This window comes from Tachyglossus aculeatus, chromosome 7 (assembly GCF_015852505.1).
Source record: "Tachyglossus aculeatus isolate mTacAcu1 chromosome 7, mTacAcu1.pri, whole genome shotgun sequence".
NCBI classification, from domain to species: domain Eukaryota; kingdom Metazoa; phylum Chordata; class Mammalia; order Monotremata; family Tachyglossidae; genus Tachyglossus; species Tachyglossus aculeatus.
The window spans coordinates 15,628,498-15,648,005 of NC_052072.1; the positions used below are offsets into that span (position 1 = coordinate 15,628,498).

The following is a 19,508-nucleotide window of genomic DNA, read 5'->3' on the forward strand; positions in this document are numbered from 1 at the left end:
CGTATTTATTGAGTGCTTACTGTGTGCAGAGCACTGTACTAAGCGCTTGGGAAGTACAAGTTGGCAACATATAGAATCGGTCCCTACCCAACAGCAGGCTCACAGTCTAGAAGGGGGAGACAGACAACAAAACAAAACGTATTAACAAAATCAAATAAATAGAATAAATATGTACAAGCAAAATAAATAGAGTAATAAATATGTACAAACATATATACATATATGCAGGTGCTGTAGGAAGGGGAAGGAGGTAAGGCGGGGGGGGTGGGGAGGGAGAGGAGGAGGAGAGGAAGGAGGGGGCTCAGTCTGGGAAGGCCTCCTGGAGGAGGTGAGCTCTCAGTAGGGCTTTGAAGGGAGGAAGAGAGCTAGCTTGGCGGATGTGTGGAGGGAGGGCATTCCAGGCCAGGGGGAGAACGTGGGCCAGGGGTTGACGGCGGGACAGGTGAGAACGAGGCACAGTGAGGAGGTTGGCAGCAGAGGAGCGGAGGGTGTGGGCTGGGCTGTAGAAGGAGAGAAGGGAGGTGAGGTAGGAGGGGGTGAGGTGATGGACAGCCTTGAAGCCGAGGGTGAGGAGTTTTTGCCTGATGCGTAGGTATTTCTTCAGTATACCTCATATTCCTTCAGTATACTTCAACACACTTCAGTATGCTGAGAAAGGCAGTATATAGTGATCTTTTTTAATGGTGTCATGTTCCATCATTGTAATTTTACACAATGTTTAGCCCAGCACCAACTCTATGGGGATATTTAGTAAAAGCAAGATAATTGATGAAGCTGGATACCTGAAGTATTAGTCACTCAGAAAGTTTTATAACTCTATGTTGTGTGTAGTCACTCAATTAGTATTTTTTGTGCCTTGCTCATCTTGTAACTTCAAAATGCTTAAGAATTCTGCTTGGGAAATTCCCTGCAAAGACCCTATTCCATCATCAGAGATCAAATGTTTTGTCGTCATCTTTGTCTTTTATATTTTTGTTTCATCCTTCCTTATATGCCTGTTACCAACCCCCTTCCCCCACCCCTTGTTTTTAGATTGTGGGTCCACTGGGGGCCAGGAACCCTAAATGAATTAATCAGTGGTATTTATTGAGCATTTACTGTGGGCAGAGCACTGTACTAGGTGCTTGGGAGAGTACAGTATAATAGAGTTGGGAGCCCCAATCTTTTATCACCAGGACCTTACAATCTAGGGGGAGAAACATCTGTATCTCAACAGTTTCCTTTCCCTGTACTTAGTACAGTGCTTTGCACACAGTAGGTACTTAGTAAATAAGTACTACTATTATTACTACTATTCCAATAGTCCAAACTTTCAAGACAGCAGGACCCATGCCCATAAATCACCACTGCAGAGAGTTCTGTAGTAATAACACATGGTATTTATCTAGTACCCCCAACTGCAAAGCTCAGGTGGTTTTTCAAATGTTTCATTAGCCCTCATGGCACCCCTCTGATGAAAGAATACTACTATTATAATGTTCAAGCCTGGAAATGTGGTGAAGCCAAAAAACTCCCTTGAACATACACACATTTTTCACCACTGATCCAAGCCTAAACGCCAGCTTTCCTTCTGAGCAAAATGCTCAACCGCCTGTCATTTGGTAAAATGCTAACTGCCAAATGCCAGTGTTAGCCCTGGGAAGCTGAAAAGAAGGTGTGGGTAGGAATTACCCCTCCTTGGCCTAAAAAATCTCTTTCCTCCCTCTCATTTCCTGATGCAACCGAGCCCGCATACGTCGCTCCTCTAATGCCAATCTAATCACTGTACCTTGATCTCATCTATCTCACACCAACCCCTTGCCCACATCCTGCCTCTGGCCTAGAATGGCCTCCCTCTTCATATCCGACAGAAAATCACTCTCCCCCCCTTCAAAGACTTATTAAAAGCACATCTCCTTCAAGAGGCCTTACCCTTACTAAGCCGTCATTTCCTTTCATTCCACTCCTTTCTGACTTGCCCTTGAACTTGGATTTGCTCCCTTTATTCCCCCCTCCCTCAGCCCCACAGCACTTACAAATGTATCTGTAATTTATTCATTTATATTAATGTCTGTCACCTCCTCTAGACTGTGAGCTCTCTGCGGGCAGGGAATGTGTCTACCAACTCTGCTGTATTGTACTCTCCCAAATAGTAGAGCACAGGCCTGGGAGTCAGAAAGACCTGAGTTCTAATCCCAGCTCTGCCACATGTTTGTTGTTTGCTGTGTGACCTTGGGCAAGTCACTTCTCTTTTCTGGGCTTCAGTTACCTCATCTGTAAAATGGGGATTAAGGGCGGGAGCCCCATGTGGGACAGGGACTGTGTACAACATGATTAACTTGTATCTACCCCAGAGCTTAGAACAGTGCTTAGCACATAGTGCTTAACAAGTACCATTATTATTATTAATAATAACAATAATAATGGCATTTGTTAAGTGCTTACTGTGTGCAAAGCACTGTTCTAAGCACTGAGGGGGAAACAAGGTGATCAGGTTGTCCCTTGGGGGGCTCACAGTCTTAATCCCCATTTTACAGATGAGGGAACTGAGGCTCAGAGAAGTTAAGTGACTTGCCCAAGGTCACACAGCAGACATGTGGCAGAGCCGGAATTCGAACCCATGGCCTCTGACTCCAAATCCCGTGCTCTTTCCACTCAGCCATACTGCCTCTCTAGTAATATTATTATTACTCTGCACTCAATTAGCAACTCAATAAATATCACTGACTGACTAACTACCTGCCCTCTCTAGGACTGACAGCCTATACCTAGACCAATCAGCCCTTCAGGAAATCATGACTTTTTTTATGGAATTTATTAAGTGTTTACTATGTGCCATGCACTGTTCTAAGCAGATACAAGGGGTAGATACAAGGTAATCAGATTGGACTCCGTCCCTGTCCCATATGGGGCTCACAGTCTTAATCCATATTTTACAGATGAGGCAACTGAGGCACAGAGAAGTTCAGTAACTTATCCAAGGTCACACAGCAGACAAGTGGTGGAGCCGGGATTAGAACCCAGGTCCTACTGGCTTCCAGGCCTGTGCTCTATCCACTAGGCAATACTGCTTCTAGGTTGCTGGGTAAAAAAAGAGGTCAGAGGGGAGCAAAGGGGTCAGAGGTTATGAAAGGGAGAAGAATGCTGGTGACCTAACTCAATAACCTCATTTACATTTATCGTCTCTTTCTTCCAAAAAATTCAAAGTACCCTGAAGACCATCATGACAACCCTCTCCTTCAGCCTCAGAAGATTCTGTTCCTGTTCGCCTCTGCCATGCCCCAGATCACCCCCATTTCCAAGCTAGGTTGCCTGGGGGAAGAAAACTGGGTGTAAGCCATCTGAGAACTCCACAACTCCTGCTGCAGAAGGGAACTGCCTTCTCTCCCCCTCCTCCCACACCTTCCAATAGGGAATATCTTTATGCCGGCCCATGATCTAACGAGTCCTCGTGAGGTGAAGAGGAAGCAGAGAGTTTTAGCCTTTATGTTACAGATGGGAAAAATAAGGAGCAGACAGGGGAGTAAACTTGCCGAGAGCCATAAAGGTCAGTGAACCAGCCATCAGAAATCATGGATCTTGAAAGGGGCCTTCCCCAACCAAGCCCTCATTTACCCTCCTTCCTCTCCCTTCCACATTGCCCTTCCACTTAATAATAATAATAATGGCATTTGTTAAGTGCTTACTATGTGCAAAGCACTGTTCTAAGCACTGGGGAGGATACAAGGTGATCAGGTTGTCCCACAGGGGGCTCACAGTCTTCATCCCCATTTTACAGATGAGGTAACTGAGGCACAGAGAAGTTAAGTGACTTGCCCAAAGTCACACAGCTGACAATTGGCAGAGTCGGGATTTGAAACCATGACCTCTGACTCCCAAACCCATGCTCTTTCCATTGAGCCACGCTGCTTCTCTCGGATCTGTACCCTTCCCTGGCTCCGTCACTTGTCTGTTGTGTGACCTTGAGCAAGTCACTTCACTTCTCCGGCCTTCGGTTACCTCATCTCTAAAATGGCAATTGAGACTGTGAGCCCCAAGTGGGACAGGGACTGTGTCCGACCCGATTTGCTTGTATCCTCCCAATGCTTAGTATAGTGCCTGGCTCATAGTAAGTGCTTAACAAATACCATTATTATTATTATTTATTCCCCACACCCTCAGCCCTATGGCACTTATAAATTATTAATTATAAATTATTAAATCCATAATTTACTTTAATGTCTATCTCTCCCTCTAGCGAGTAAGCTCGCTGTATGCAGGGAACATGTCTACCAAATCTGTTATATTGTACTCCCCCAAGTGCTTAGTATAGTGCTCTGTACACAGTAAGCACTCAATAAATAAAATTGGTGGATTTTTTTATGGTATTGGTTAAGCACTTACTATGTGCCAGGAACTGAACTAAGCACTGTGGCAGATACAAGGCTGGACACAGTCCATGCCCAACATTGGGCTTGCAGTCTTAATTCCCATTTTACAAATGAGACAACTGAGGCACAGAGAAAGGAAGTGACATGCCTAAAGACACACAGCAGACAAGTGGTGGGATTAGAACCTAGGTCCTTCTGATGCCCAGGCCCATGTTCTATCCTTGACTCTGAGAGTGGTGGGTGCAATAAAATATTTTCCTTTCTACTCCTGACCCCACCAGAGCTGCCAATGAACATGTCTGAATCATCTGGAGGCTTTCAGTAGGAATTTATTCATTCATTCAATCATATTTATTGAGCTCTTACTGTGTGCAGAGCACTGAACTAAGTGCTTGGAAAGTACAATTCAGCAACAAATAGAGACAATCCCTACCAACAACGGGCTCACAGTCTAGAAGTCTAGACATCAAAACAAGTAAACAGGCATCAATAGCATCAATATAAATAATAGAATTATAGATATATACACATCATTAATAAAATAAATAGAATAATAAATATGTACATATAAACACAAGTGCTGTGTGGCGGGGAAGGGGGAAGAGCAGAGGAAGGGAGTTTGGGTGATGGGGAGGGGAGGAGGAGCAGAGGAATGCCAGATGGCTAACTCTTCCATAATGTGACTACTGGACTTTACTTACCAGTACTGTCAACCACATTGTTAAAAAATAAAATCACTAAGCAAAAAACTTAAAATAAACCTAGCTATTTCTCTTTGAGCCAGGGTGAAAGAGAATGATCAGAGACTGAAACACCTGCATGCTCTTTCCCGGAGTTGTTTTTTGCTTATCAAAAAGGAAGAAGTACCCATGTCTATAATTACAGAGGCAATACACAGTTAATGGTGAGATATGCACTGAAGATCAAAAGAGAGCCCCACCAGAATACAAATTATTAGTTTACAGATGGAAACCTTTTTTAACATCTACAAAATGGTTGAGACTAGTTTGCTTTTTGAGCTATAGTCAAATTAGCAAACACATCACAGCTTTTGAGGAAGAGGAGCATTGGCATGTTTACAGAATTTATTCATGGTTTTCCTCCAAGTAAATTAGGCCCCATATGTTTCAAAACAGTTAAGATGCTAGAATGTTTATATTTGAAATGCCTGCCCAGTCATTACATTTCTTATTTTCTTCTGGTGATGCTATTTGACTGACACTTTGTTTATGAGATCAGGAGGGTAAAATATGATGTACTAAATTTTCTAGGTTAAAGGGGATTATGTGGCCACATGATTTCATTGACATAAGTACGTAAACTGTTGGACTAATGTTCCCACAAAATGCCAGGCTTTACTGGGAGTTTTCAGTAAACCAGTTAAACAGAACAACAAAACATGATTATGCTGTGGAAAAAATGATGAAAATAGTGTCATGGCACCGTGCCAATGGAAGTCAAAGTGTATTTTTGTCAATCTATGAAATCCTGCTTATTGACATAGTAATTTAAATATAAATCGATGAAGACGACACCACAATTCTGTTGTATTTTCTTTACATCAGTGATAATGTTAATGAAAGTGTAAAACGGACTCCATCACAATAAGGGCAGGATTGAACGTTAAGCACGCAAAAGAAGAAGTTTGGAATTCTCTGGGTGTCTTAACATACCTGAGATATACACAGTTGTTGTATTTCTTGATTAAAACATCACTGTAAAATCAAGTTGGATCCTGCTAGGCTGATATTTCAGTTATCAAAATTAAAATGGCAAGCCAATGTTAATGGAAGCCTATTATTTACAAGTTGACTTTCTAGGGTCAATTAAATACATAGGGATAAAGTAAATGTTTACAATAGCGAACTACCACTTCAGTAGTGAGTCTGTATCAGTGATTCACTTTTCAACTCACAAGCACCTGAAACACTTCATATTGATTCACCCTACTATTTAAACACTAACTCATGTTGTTGTTATACACTATCAGTCAATCAGCCAATTATACACTTTCATTCATTCATTCAATTGTATTTATCGAGTGCATACTGTGTGCAGAGCACTGTACTGAGCAATTGGAAAGTACAATTCAGCAATAAAGAGAGACAATCCCTACCCACAATGGGCTCACCATCTAGAAGGGGGAGACAGACATCAAAACAAGCCAACAGGCATCAGTAGCATCATTATAAATAAATAGAATTATAGATATATACACATCATTAATATAAATAAATAGAATTGTAATTATAAATATGTACACAAGTGCTGTGGGGCGGGGAGGGGGATAGAGCAAAGGGAGTGAGTTGGGGAGATGGGGAGGAGAGGAAAATGGGGACTTAGTCTGGGAAGGCCTACCTTTTCATCTTATCTGGAAATTTGTTCAATGTCTGTCTTCTGCTCTATTCTTGAGAGCAGGGTTGGTGACTGCTAATTCGTTCTGTACTCTCAGCACAGCTTGGTGGAAAGAGGAAGGGCTTAGGAGTCAGAGGACCTACATTCTAATCTAGATTCCACCACGTTCCTGCTGTGTGACCTTGGGTAAGCCATTTAACTCCTCTGTGCCTCAGTTACCTCATCTGTAAAATGGGGTTTCAATACTTGATTTTCCACCTACTTAGACTGTAAGCCCTGTGTGGGGCAGGGGCTACATATAACCTGATTACTTCGTATCATCTTCCCCATAATTTAGAACAGTGCTCAGCATATAGTACATGCTTAAAAATTTGCAATAATTACTATTATTACTCTCCCAGGTGCTCTGCACACAATTAGCACTCTATAAATGTTATTAATTAATAATTGATTGATTTACTATACGATGGACTTATTATTTGAAGGTCTGTTATACAAAACTCCTCTTAGGATCACATCTGGAGAGTTTCCAGTCTCAGCTATTCATTCATTCATTCAATCGTATTTATTGAGTGCTTACTGTGTGCAGAGCACTGTACTAAGCGCTTGGAAAGTACAAGTTGGCAACATATAGAGACGGTTCCTACCCAACAGTGGGCTCACGGTCTAGAAGCTATGGGAAGGAGAGTCAGGCAGAGACCTACCCATTTCATTCCTAGTTTGGGCAGTGGCTAGTGAGTGGAAGGCAATCTGCTACAAGTCAAAACTCACCTGTGCTGGGCAGCAGCAGCACGGGAGAGAGTTGAGGGCGGAGACTCATAAGTTTACTGAGCAGAAGAAGGCAGTGGTAAACCACTTCCAGATTTTTCCCAAGAAAATTCAATGGATCCACTATCAGAACGATTGCAGATGGAGGTGGGGCTTTCTGGGAGAGATGTGTCCATGGAGTCGCTATGGGTTGGAGACGACTCAACAGCATAAGACAACAAAAACAGTTATACAAAATACCAGAACTCCAAACTCAGGGTAGCTAAGGTAGCCAAATACAATTTGGCAAACACCTGTCTAAAGCTTGCCAAATCCAATTTTGGAGGGTATCTGAACTTCTCCTTACGTGAACTATTCTCAGCCCCAGTTAAGATGATTGTACCACTTGTGTACAGGACCAGACATTCCAATTCTTCCTTCCAAGATCAGACTACTAGTCCATCACAAGTGACACAATCGTGAAACACTTGTGGGAATACAACAAACACAAGATCAGTAATCAATCAATCAATGCTATTCATCGAATGCTTACGGTGTGCAGAACACTGTAATAAGTGCTTGGAAGAGTGCAATTCAAAGCAAAATGTGCCATCACTGACCTCCAGGAGTTTACAATCAAATGGAGGGGACAGAATAAAGCTATTAATAGTGGGAGTAAGAAGAAGAAGGATGTAACAGAAAATAGATCACTTAGCTGAACAAGTAAAAAATGCTTGTTAAACTGGTGCTGGCACTTTTTTCTGCCCCAAATATTCCAGAGACAAATTGACTACCACGGGAGATAAAATGGATCCCTGGCAAGAAGCATTAGTGGGTTTAAGGATTTCTCAATGAAATATGTTGAGTATTAAACAGAGTTTGGCTCTGTTTTCCTGAAAACCATCCTGAAAACACCACGTCTTTCCCACTTCTCAGTCAAACCTTTCACCTTGACAAACTGTTTGGAAGATAGGCTTCAACTGTCCCCTTTCAGAAGAGGGACAGACATTTCAAAATGTGCTCTGTTTCTCTGGTCTCTTGCTAGCTTTCAAGTCTCCAAAGCTCTTAATATAATCTTTCATTTACAACTCCAGTGAATCTTGTAATGCAAGATAAAAATCTTTTGAATCAGCAGGGACTCAATCAAGGGAGCTTTGGCTCAAAATTGGTTGAGAAATTGTCCCATTAAATTGAGACAATGACATCCCAGTCTGAAATCATTAAGAATGCCAACTACCTACTAGACTATCGGAGTGTTTTCAATAGCCAGCTTCAGAGGGGCTCTTAAAGATGCTTGAAAGAAAAGTACTGGCTTGTCCTAAAGAGCAGAATCCAGGAATAAATATCTGAGATCCTGAACTATATTTTTTTTCTTTTTTTTTAATGATATTTGTTAAGCACTTACTACATACCAGGTGCTTTACTAAGCACAGGGGGAGATACAAACTAATCAAGTTGGACACAGTCTCTGCCCCACATGGGGCTCACAGACCTAACCCCCATTTTATAGATGAGATAACTGAGGCACAAAGAAGTTAAGTGACCTGCCCAAGATCACACAGCAGACAAGTGTGACCTAGTGGATAGAGCATGGGCCTGGGAATCAGAAGGACCTAGGTTATTAGCCCTGCTCCACCACTTATCTGCTGTGTGACCTTGGGCAAGTCTCTTCTTTGGGCCTCATTTACCTCATCTATAAAATTTGAATTAAGATTGTGAGCCCCATGTGGGACAGGGACTGTGTCCAACCTGATTAGTTTGTATCCACCCCAGTACTTTGAACAGTACTTGACACATAGTAAGCACTTAAAAAATACCAACATCATCAAGTGGTGGAGCTGGGATTAGAACTCAAGTCCTCCTGATTCCCAGGCCATGCTTTATCCACTAGGCCATGCTGGATTTGAACAAAATCTAGGGTTTAAGGCCTTGGTACATAGATCATAAATGCTCAGAAGGGTTTCCCCTTAATCGATCAAGCAATGGCATTAATTGACTGCTTACTCTATGCAGAGCATTGTGCTAAGCATTTGGGAAAATACAATAGAGTAGGGAGATAGTTCTGCATTCAAGGAGCTTACAATCTAATGGGAAAAGCAGATGGTAGAACAAAAGTAAAATCAAGTGGCCCTTCATGGCTAACCTGCCTCCATCATATTCTACTCTTCTATGAAGAATAGGAGAGAGGGAATTTTTGTTCCTTCCCATTATTTGGTCTGCTGAGCAGGTTGCTGTTTCATCTTCCCTCACCTCAATGATTCCCCTTTCATCTTTTATTCCTGAATCACAACTGAGTCTGGAATCCCAACCATTGTTTTTGAGAACTGCAATGGGAAAGCCAAAGACAAAAGGGACCGAGAAATCATGTTTGAATAGGAAATCTGCCACAGTTTTGGTTCTCTGGAATCTAAAACGTTAATCGAGCACTTTCTATTTGCTAAATATACTAAATGCTTCAGAGAGTACAACAATTAGCAAACCTGTCCCTTGCCCATAACGAGCTTATAGTCTAGAGTACACAAGTGACTGGGTTTTTTTTCTCCTTCCCTCCTTTAATCAACCAATCAATAAATGGTATTTATTGAATACTTAGTGCACACAGAGGACTATATTAAGCTCTTGGGAGAATACAATAAATAGACACAATCTCTGTCTTCAAGGAGCTTGCAATCTTGCATGGGAGACGGACATTAAAATAAATTGCAGGTAGGGTCAGGTACTGAGTATAAAGATATGAATATAACTGCAGTGGTGGCTGGCAATGTGGGGAGTACCCATGTGCTCAGAGAGTAAGGACTTGGTAGTAATAATAATAATAATGGCATTTGTTAAGCACTTACTATGTGCCAGGGACTGTACTAAGCACTGGGGTGGATACAAGCAAATGTGGTTGGACACAGTCTCTGTCCAAAATGGGGATCACAGTCTCAATCCCAATTTTACAGATGAGGTAACTGAGGTCCAGAGAATAATAATAATAATAATAATGGCATTTATTAAGTGATTACTATGTACAAAGAACTGTTCTAAATGCTGGGGAAGTTAGAAGGTGATCAGGTTGTCCCTCGGGGGGCTCACAGTCTTAATCCCCATTTTACAGATGAAGGAACTGAGGCACAGAGAAGTGAAGTGACTTGCCCAAAGTCACACAGCTGACAAGTGGTGAAGCTGGGTTTTGAACCCGTGACTTCTGACTCCAAAGCCCGGGCTCTTCCCACTGAGCCACGGTGCTTCTCTGAGAAGTAAAGTGACTTGCCCAAGGTCACAAAGCAGACAAGTGGCAGAGCTGGGATTAGAACCCATGGCCTTCTGACTTCCAGGCCATGCTCTATTCACTACACCACACCACTTCTCAAGTGGCTTAGGTGATTGGGTGATACAGTAGGGAGGCAAAATAAGATGGGAAGGTGAGAGACTAGTCAAGGAAGACTTCCTGGAGGAAATGTAATTTTAGTAGCATTTTGATGATGAAGAGAGAGGGGAAAGGAGTTCTAGGAAGGAGGGAGGACATGAGCAAGGGGTTGGGAGCGAGAGATAAGAGGGTGAGGTACAATGAGATCTAATAATAATAATAACATTTGTCAAGCATTTACTTTGTGCCAAGCACTGTTCTAAGCATTGGCTTAGACACAAGATAACTGGGTTAGACACAGTCCCTGCCAACAAAGACCTCACAGTCTTAATCCCCATTTTACAGAGAAGGTAACTGAGGCACAGAGAAGTTAAGTGACTTGCCCGAGGTCACACAGCAGACAAATGGCAAAGCAGGAATTAGAACCCAGGTCCTTCTGATTCCAAGACCCAAACTCTATCCACAAGGATGTGCTGCCTCAGAACAGGAAAGTGATTGTTCTGTTGTAGGGTAGAGCAGATTGGTCCTTCTCTTTCACCCACTCTTCTCTAACAGAACAACTCCCCTTTCCCCTTCCACACTCTTTTCTCCTTAGTTCTTTCAATTCTCATATTGCACAACCAAAGCTTCAGAATGGGAACCGCTGAATTAGTTCAAGCTTGCCATGACTCAAGGATAACAATCAGGAAATTGGTTTTTCATGAACTCAGTCATCTCTACAACCCAGCAGCAGAGAAGGTCAAAGACAAGAATGGTCCCACTCTAAACCCAGAATGTATGTCCAAATCCATTAATTAGGCAAGATTGATTCCTGGGCACTGTAGACTGTGACTTTTTGACCTGAAGCAAGTTAATTCCAGGCAAAGACCAGGAAGAGAGCAAATATATCTTCTTGAGGGAACATTGCAAATCATTTATGGTTTCGTCATGCCTTCTCTGGCCGGGGTGCTAACTTTTCATTTTGAGCACGGAGGTGAACTTGGGTTGGGAGGTAAGGGTAGGAGAAGCATCGTGGTCCTGTGGATAGAGCATGGGCCTGAGAATCATAAGGACCTGGGTTTTAATCCTGGCTCCACCACTTGTCTACTGTGTGACCTTGAGCAAATCAGTTAACTTCCCTGTGCCTCAGTTACCTCATCCGTAAAATGGGGATTAATACTGTGAGCCCCCTGTGGGGCATGATCTGTGTCTAACCTGATTAGCATGTGGCTACCCCAGCACTTAGCACAGCCCTTGCACATAATAAATCCTTAACAAATCCCATAAAAAGGATGGGTCAACCCCAGATGGGGCTTTGAGAGAAAGGGAATTGGGAAGGAAATTGGGGAAGCTAGGAAAAGAGGTGGAGAGAGATGGAAACGGGTAGGGATAGGTTGGAAAGGAAAGAGGTGAAGGGGAGAGGAAGGGAGCAAAAGGGGAAGAATCTGAGAGCATAGAAGGAATGGGAAAGAGGAAAAGTGAAGAAGACAAGGTTCTCACTCTTCCTGCCACTCAGCATCACGGCAGCCGGCTTTATTTTTCTGGCCTTCTCTGAGTTCCAGAGTAGGGCCAGTGACTCCTCTCACTTCTGACTCAGGAGCCCGAGGGTGTAAGGCGGGGCCAACGCTCTGTTCAATTTTCCTGGCCCAGGGATGTTGAGTAAACAACAATCGAGTCGGTGCTGCTGCAGCCTGGGCCCCAGGTCCGGTCCAGAGCTGAGTGAGAGGTGAAAAACAAACAAATGTAGTGATAGCCACAACCCCTCAATAGGAAATAAGAGGTGGAGCCAACTTTCTTCCTCTTCCAGAGGCCAAGGGAAGGATGGGCTGGCTAAGGCTGTCCCCTCACCCTCATGGAGTTGGCACCTCTGCTCTCTCATTTTGGGTTTTTTTTTTAATGGTATATGTTAAGTGCTTACTAAGTGCCCGCCACTGGGGTAGATACAAGGTAATCATGTTGGACACAATCCACATCCCACACAGGGCTAACAGTCTTAATTCACAGTTTACAGAGGAGGCAGCTGAGGCACAGAGAATATTAATGATAATAATAATTGTGGTATTTGTTAAGTGCTTACTATGTGCTAGGCACTGTACTAAGCACTGGGGTGGATACAAGCCAATCAGGTTGGACACAGTACCTGTCCCACGGGGGACTCGCAGTCTCATTCCCATTTTACAGATGAAGTAACAGGCACAGAGAAGTGAAATGACTTGTCCAAGGTCACACAGCAGACAGGTGGCAGATCCAGGATTAGAACCCAGGTCCTCTGACTCCCAGGACCATGCTCTATCCACTAGGCCATGCTGCTTCTAGATTAACGGCAGCTCTCCTGAGACCCGGGAGCCAGAAGATTTCTGCCCTTTGTTCATATTTCACAATTACTGTCTGACTGACTGTTGCAAAATAGGCCTGGAAGAACAGAAATATGCAGCATTATGGAACCAGTTGAATCCTTGGATTTCCAGTCAGGGTTCCCATGGGCTTTTATCACTTTGCAAAGGACAGTGAAGGGAGAGAGTGGATGACATTGCTCAAAGGTCAAGGAGGCTGCCCCTGGAGAGAAATGAAATCATGCTTTTATTCTTTTTTTTATCCAGCTAATAAAGCGGCATAACCCAATAACAACACTGTGGTTTGACTTCAATCAATTTGTTTCTCTGCTCCATTTAACCGCATGAATAGATTTCAATTAATGTTCTATTACTCCTCATTCCTGAGAGTGGCTTCTAGCTTCCCCCCACAGAATTTATGAATGGGCTTCCGAGTTGCAGGAGATTCCAAGAGAAAGCCTGATTAAGCAGTTCTCATTAGTGTAAATCCCCATAGTCCCAAAGCTAAGTGATAAAACCTGGAAATCAGACTGTCCACGATATTAAATGGTTTCGCTTATCTGCATATTTTTTGTGGTTGGCTCCAAAATACAAAGTGTGGGAAATAATCAAATTTTTTGTCTGTCAGAGTGTTAGAAATCATTTAATCAAGGCCAACCTACACACAGATAAGTTTAGGTGTTCATTACACATTTGATAAGTATTCAACAACAAATCAATTTAAAAGGCCTCGCAGAAACAGGAAATTCATAAGTCAGAATTAGAATCACAAGCCAAGTTAAAATCTTTCTATTTATTCCAATAATATTTGCTCTGCCTGAGGGCTTGAAAATAAAATACCTCTTTCAACATATGGATCTGGAGAGGGACATTTAAAGCATTTTAGCAGTTGTGAAGTCCGGTAGTCAATTTAACCGGAGAGTCAGATATTCCACTTGACGGAAGAGGAAATCGACTATGAAACAACAGTTGTCAATTCAGAAAAATGCCAGCTAAGAGGGATATAGCTGTTTAAAAGCCCAAAGAAAACCTAGTCATATGTATCAGTCTACAGTAAGACCCTATACACAGGAAGAGGAAGGAAACAGAGGTTTGGAAAATAACATGACTTTCCTGGATTTCCTCCTTCCCCATCACAGAGATGGTTTTGGTTTTCTTCTGCTTCAGACGGAGAGGCTGATACCCTAGAGAGATGCCCTTGGCAATAGCACAATATCATTTCTGTATTGTCCCAATCTGAACCACAGCAGGGGTGAGATTTGCATAAGAGGCAGTTAGTTGGATTATGAACATGTATGGGTGTCCTATCAAATCCACCAGTCCCTAGTAGAAAGGGTTGAACTACCCATGTCCTTTGCGATTGACACCTGTCCATCATATGACACGCCATCCCCCCACGTCCACAACTGGATCAGCTCCAGAGGAAAGTCCTCCCTCCTCCTCTGCAAGATTGAGTGACTCTGTAATTTAAACCATGAAGACAATCAATCAGGAGTCAATATAAACTGCTCTTTTATTGAGCATCTTAAAGGATTGCATCTGATTAACGTATCAGTCAGTCAGTTGTATTTATTGACTGATTACTGTGTGCAGAGTACTGTAAAAGTGATTGGGCTAGTACAATTTAACAATATAACAGACACATTCCCTGTCCACAATGAGCTTAGAGTCTAGACATGAATAAAAATAAATTACGAGAATGTACATAAGTGCTATGGGGCTGAGAGGAGGGATCATCATCATCAATCGTATTTATTGAGTGCTTACTGTGTGCAGAGCACTGTACTAAGCGCCTGGGAAGTACAAATTGGCAACATATAGAGACAGTCCCTACCCAACAGTGGGCTCACAGTCTAAAAGGGGGAGACAAAACCAAACATACTAACAAAATAAAATAAATGAACAAAGGGAACAAGTCAGGGTGATGCAGAAGGGAGTGGGAGAAGCAGAAAGGAGGGTTTAGTCAGGCAGGGAAAGCCTCTTGGAGGAGATGTCCTTCAAAAAGGCTTTGAAGCCGGGGAGAGTAATAGTCTGTCATCTATGAAGGGGGAGGCCAGAGGCAGGAGGTGTGTGTGAAATAGTCCAAAACGTGTCAACCTATCATGGAGCGGTCATGGGGTCACAGAGGGTTTCAGTGGGAGCAGAGCAAATGTCCAGGGTGGCCACTCTACACTGGAGTCCAAAGTCCCACATGTGGGTATATGGTTTGCCAGAGTTTCCTAATGGTTAGTTTGGTGAGCCCGCAATGAGCTGCTTTATTAGAGACTGTTTGTGATCCTGCAAACAACGAGAAGGAAGAGACTGGTGGATGCACTGATGGGCTCTACCTGAGACAGGTGATTGCTGGTCTGTGGGGATGAAGCACGGAGCGAGGTGGGGCTTTCTCTCCCTGCTCTACCTGGTAATGGGCCTGGACCAATCAATGATTTCCACATAAAGACACAACGCCTAAGGTGGATAAAAGGCGGTGGTTTCGAATCGCGAAGGGGCACACACAAAAAGCAGGCATGCGGGAGGCACAGGGGAAGCACCTGGAGAAGAAGCACACAGAGAAGCAAGAAGGAAGCCTGCCAAGAGCAACAGAAGCAGCAGGACAGCAGCTCTTCTTAAAAGCAGCAGAAGGCAGCCGCACTTGGAAGCAGAAAGAAGAAGCGTTACCAAAACGGGCTCCCTTGACCAGTGGACTGGTGGTATTGGACCTTTGGTGGAGTGGAGTGAGGGAGAGTGTGTCTGTGTCACCCCCTTGCACGTTGGTAAAACTAAGTAAAAAACTTTCCACGGTAACCTTGGTGATCAGAGGTGTGGTTTGACTCCCCAGATCCAGGAAAGTCCTGGTTGGTACAAACCAGAGTCAGGTAGAGCATGGGCCTGGGAGTTGAAAGAACCTTGGTTCTAATCCCGGCTCTGCCACTTGTCTGCTTTGTGACCCTGGGGAAGTCACTTCATTTTTCTAGTCTTCATCTGAAAACAATGTGGAATAAGACTGTGCAGGACACGGGCTGTGTTCGACCTGATTACCTTGTATCTACCCCAGTGCTTAGAACCGTGCCTGGCACATAGTAAATGCTAAACAAATACCATAATAAAAGGGCTATGGAATGCTGCTGCAAAGGACCACGCTTGATCTGGGAAAAGCCTAAGGATGCCAACTTCCTTGGCACAGCCTTAGGGACCAGCTTGTGCTGTGAGGGGCATCCAACACAGGGTAGACCCAGTAGGATCTAGTAACAATAACAATAGTAATAATTGTGGTATTTGTTAAGTGCTTACTATTTACCGGCAAATACCACGATTGTTATTACAATTATTATTATTAGAGTGAGTCTCACCAGAGCCTATAGAAGAAGGTGTGGCACTCCTTAGTTTGTGAAGGAGGTGGAGGGTGGGGGGGGGGGGGGGGCAGGTCTTTCCCCAAGGGTGGACTTGGTCAGCTAAAGAGACCCACTTCTTCTCCAGTGGAAAGTTTGCCTGGGCCACAGGCCAGATTTACTGCCTACTTCTTAGCTTCGGGGGGCCTCCTGTCCACCCAGCCACCCCCAAGCCAAGACTTCTTGCAGGAAACAGATGTGGGGAGGGGGTGGGAGAGAGGCACATGCACAGAGCTACACAGCATTCAATCTGGGGTCATGTCCCGAGGTGACCCTTGGGTACCGGCCATCTCAAGGTCAAAAGCTATCTCGTGACCACCTGAGCCAGCAGGCGGAACTCGGAAGTGAGGGTGGGATACCGCCCCCACGACCAAATCTGCTAGATTGACAGCCCAAGCTGGGACTACAGAAGATGTCCCTCATCCCCGCGCCAGTCAAATTAGGTATGGAGGAGGGGGGGAGGGCAGAGATTGGATAGACTGAGGCTGGAAGCTGGAATGGCCTAGGGGCACAGGTAATAAATACCTGTCGCCTCTGACCTTCGGGGTCAGAACACCAGGACACGCAGCAGCAGGAGCAGCCGACATGTCTCTCCCTGCCCAGAAGGCCGGACGCCCGCTCTACAACCAGAACCAACACACTGAGGCAAGGGCCGCGGGATGGGTGAGTGTCTCGTGGGTGGGACCCAGGTATCCCGCTGCTGATGGGAATTATGAGTGGATTCCTCCCATGTAGGGAGAGCACATTGTGAGATCTAGCCGCCCACCACGTGTGCAGGTAATGTAATGAATTCTTCCCATGTGGGAAAGTAAGTGGATTCTTCCCGAGTGGGAAGTGCACATGGGTGAGAGTTAACCAACTCACCCACGTGCGATTAACGGATGATTGTGTTCCTCCCGTGTAGGGAAGCTTTAATATTACTAATCGATTATATTCCTCCCGAAAGGGAAGCTCAATCCATTGCGCCTAAACAATTACATAAATTCAGTTCACCTCGCGGAATAAATTTTATGTGAAACTTAGGCTTTCCGTCCCCGGCCTCTCTCTCTCTCGCCTCTCCGATCACTGAACGAACCCGTCCCCGGACAACGGGTGACAGGTCACCATAACTCCAAGGATCCAGCTGGCCACACAACACATCAGGAGAGAGGCCGGCTCAGAGGCTCTAGCTCTTTCTGACAATTTGAGATTAAACCAGCAGCCCTACAGCCTGAGGGAGAGTCACCGGTAATAATAATAATAATAGTAATGGTTATTTTTTAAGTGTTTACTATGTGCCAAGCACTGTTCTAAGTACTGAGGTAGATATAAGATCCTGGGAATGAGAGTTGAGGAAAGTGGCAGCTCATCTAAGGCATGGACTCCAATCACTGAGAATTTACTGTGTGCAGAGCACTGTGCTAGGCAACTGGATGCCAGCCCATGGCTATCCCCATTCTCTTATGACTTACTACTGCTGGCTGAGTCTTTCTCGGGGATGGTGTAAACCACTTCCATTTCTCTGGGAGCATCTGCCATCATCTGGATTTCCAAGGATCCAATTCCCGCTGGGTTTGCCAATGCTCTGTTGAGTCTTCCTCCCAGTGTCTTCTTGTGGGAAGGGAACAGGCCTGGGAGATCTAATCCTGGCTCCCCCATGTGTCTGCTGTTTGACCTGGAATGTCACTAAACTGCTTCGTGCCTCAGTTTCCTTATCTGTAAAATGGAGATTAAATACCTGTTCTCCCTCCCACTTAGGTGTGAACTCATTCATTCATTCAATCATATTTATTGAGCACTTACTGTGTGCAGAGCACTGTACTGAACGCTTGGGAAGTACAAGTATGCAACATATAGAGATGGTCCCTACCCAACAATCAATCAATCAATCAATCATATTGATTGAGCACTTACTGTGTGCAGAGCACTGTACTAAGCACTTGGGAAGCACAAGTTGGCAACATATAGAGACAGTCCCTACCCAACAGTGGGCTCACAGTCTAGAAGGGGGAGACAGAGAACAAAACCAAACATATTAACAAAATAAAATAAATAGAATAGATATGTACAAGTAAAATAAATAAATAAATAAATGGAGTAATAACTATGTACAAACATATATACATATATACAGGTGCTGTGGGGAAGGGAAGGAGGCAAGACAGGGGGATGGAGAGGGGGACGAGGGGGAGAAGAAGGAAGGGGCTCAATCTGGGAAAGCCTCCTGGAGGAGGTGAGCTCTCAGTAGGGCCCCGAAGGGAGGAAGAGAGCTAGCTTGGCGGATGGGCAGAGGGAGGGCATTCCAGGCCAGGGGAATGACGTGGGCCAGGGGTCGACGGTGGGACAGACGAGAAAGAGGCATGGTGAGGAGATTAGCAGCAGAGGAGTGGAGGGTGCGGGCTGGGCTGTAGAAGGAGAGAAGGGAGGTGAGGCGGGAGGGGGCGAGGTGACGGAGAGCCTTCGGTCAAACGATAATTAAAGGTCCTTTATAAAGAAGCAGGCCAACATTGCCATTTCCCAGATACAAGAACGCGTGGACGGTGCCCCAGAACACTGGGGTCATCGCTCGGACACAAAAGTCACCCATCCAAATGTGAGGTTGCAGTCCACAGGACCAAATAATGGATGGGTGGTCTTTAAAGCTTCTCTAAATCAGAGAGTAATTCTCTCCAACAGCCCCAACAGCGGGCTCACACTCTAGAAGGGGGAGACAGACAACAAAACAAAACATTTAAACCAAATAAAATTAATAGAATGAATATGTACAAGTAAAATAAATAAATAGAGAAATAAATATGTACAAACATATATACATATATACAGGTGCTGTGGGGAGGGGAAGGAGGTAAGGTCGGGGGGATGGGGAGGGGGAGTAGGGGGAAAGGAAGGAGGGGGCTCAGCCTGGGAAGGCCTCCTGGAGGAGGTGAGCTCTCAGTAAGGCTTTGAAAGGAGGAAGAGACCTAGCTTGGCGGATGTGCGGAGGGAGGGCATTCCAGGCCAGGGGGAGGATGTGGGGCGGGGATCGACGGCGGGACAGGTGAGAATG

General features: G+C 44.4%; 1 protein-coding gene across 1 annotated transcript in view; it reads right to left on the reverse strand.

The window, feature by feature from the left end:
- Window positions 1–15,624, reverse strand: part of LOC119930425 (potassium voltage-gated channel subfamily A member 3-like) — a 42,971-nt gene extending 27,347 nt beyond the window's left edge. The window contains exons 1-10 of the mRNA XM_038748753.1: window positions 15,549–15,624; window positions 14,183–14,299; window positions 14,031–14,070; window positions 12,376–12,497; window positions 9,702–9,775; window positions 8,693–8,769; window positions 8,072–8,111; window positions 5,313–5,368; window positions 5,165–5,222; window positions 3,382–3,461 (exon numbers count right to left, since the gene is read on the reverse strand). Of these exons, the coding sequence (XP_038604681.1) occupies window positions 3,382–3,461; window positions 5,165–5,222; window positions 5,313–5,368; window positions 8,072–8,111; window positions 8,693–8,769; window positions 9,702–9,775; window positions 12,376–12,497; window positions 14,031–14,070; window positions 14,183–14,299; window positions 15,549–15,624 (740 nt within the window). The remainder of the gene's footprint in view (window positions 1–3,381; window positions 3,462–5,164; window positions 5,223–5,312; window positions 5,369–8,071; window positions 8,112–8,692; window positions 8,770–9,701; window positions 9,776–12,375; window positions 12,498–14,030; window positions 14,071–14,182; window positions 14,300–15,548) is intronic.
- Between the last annotated feature and the right edge of the window lie 3,884 nt (window positions 15,625–19,508).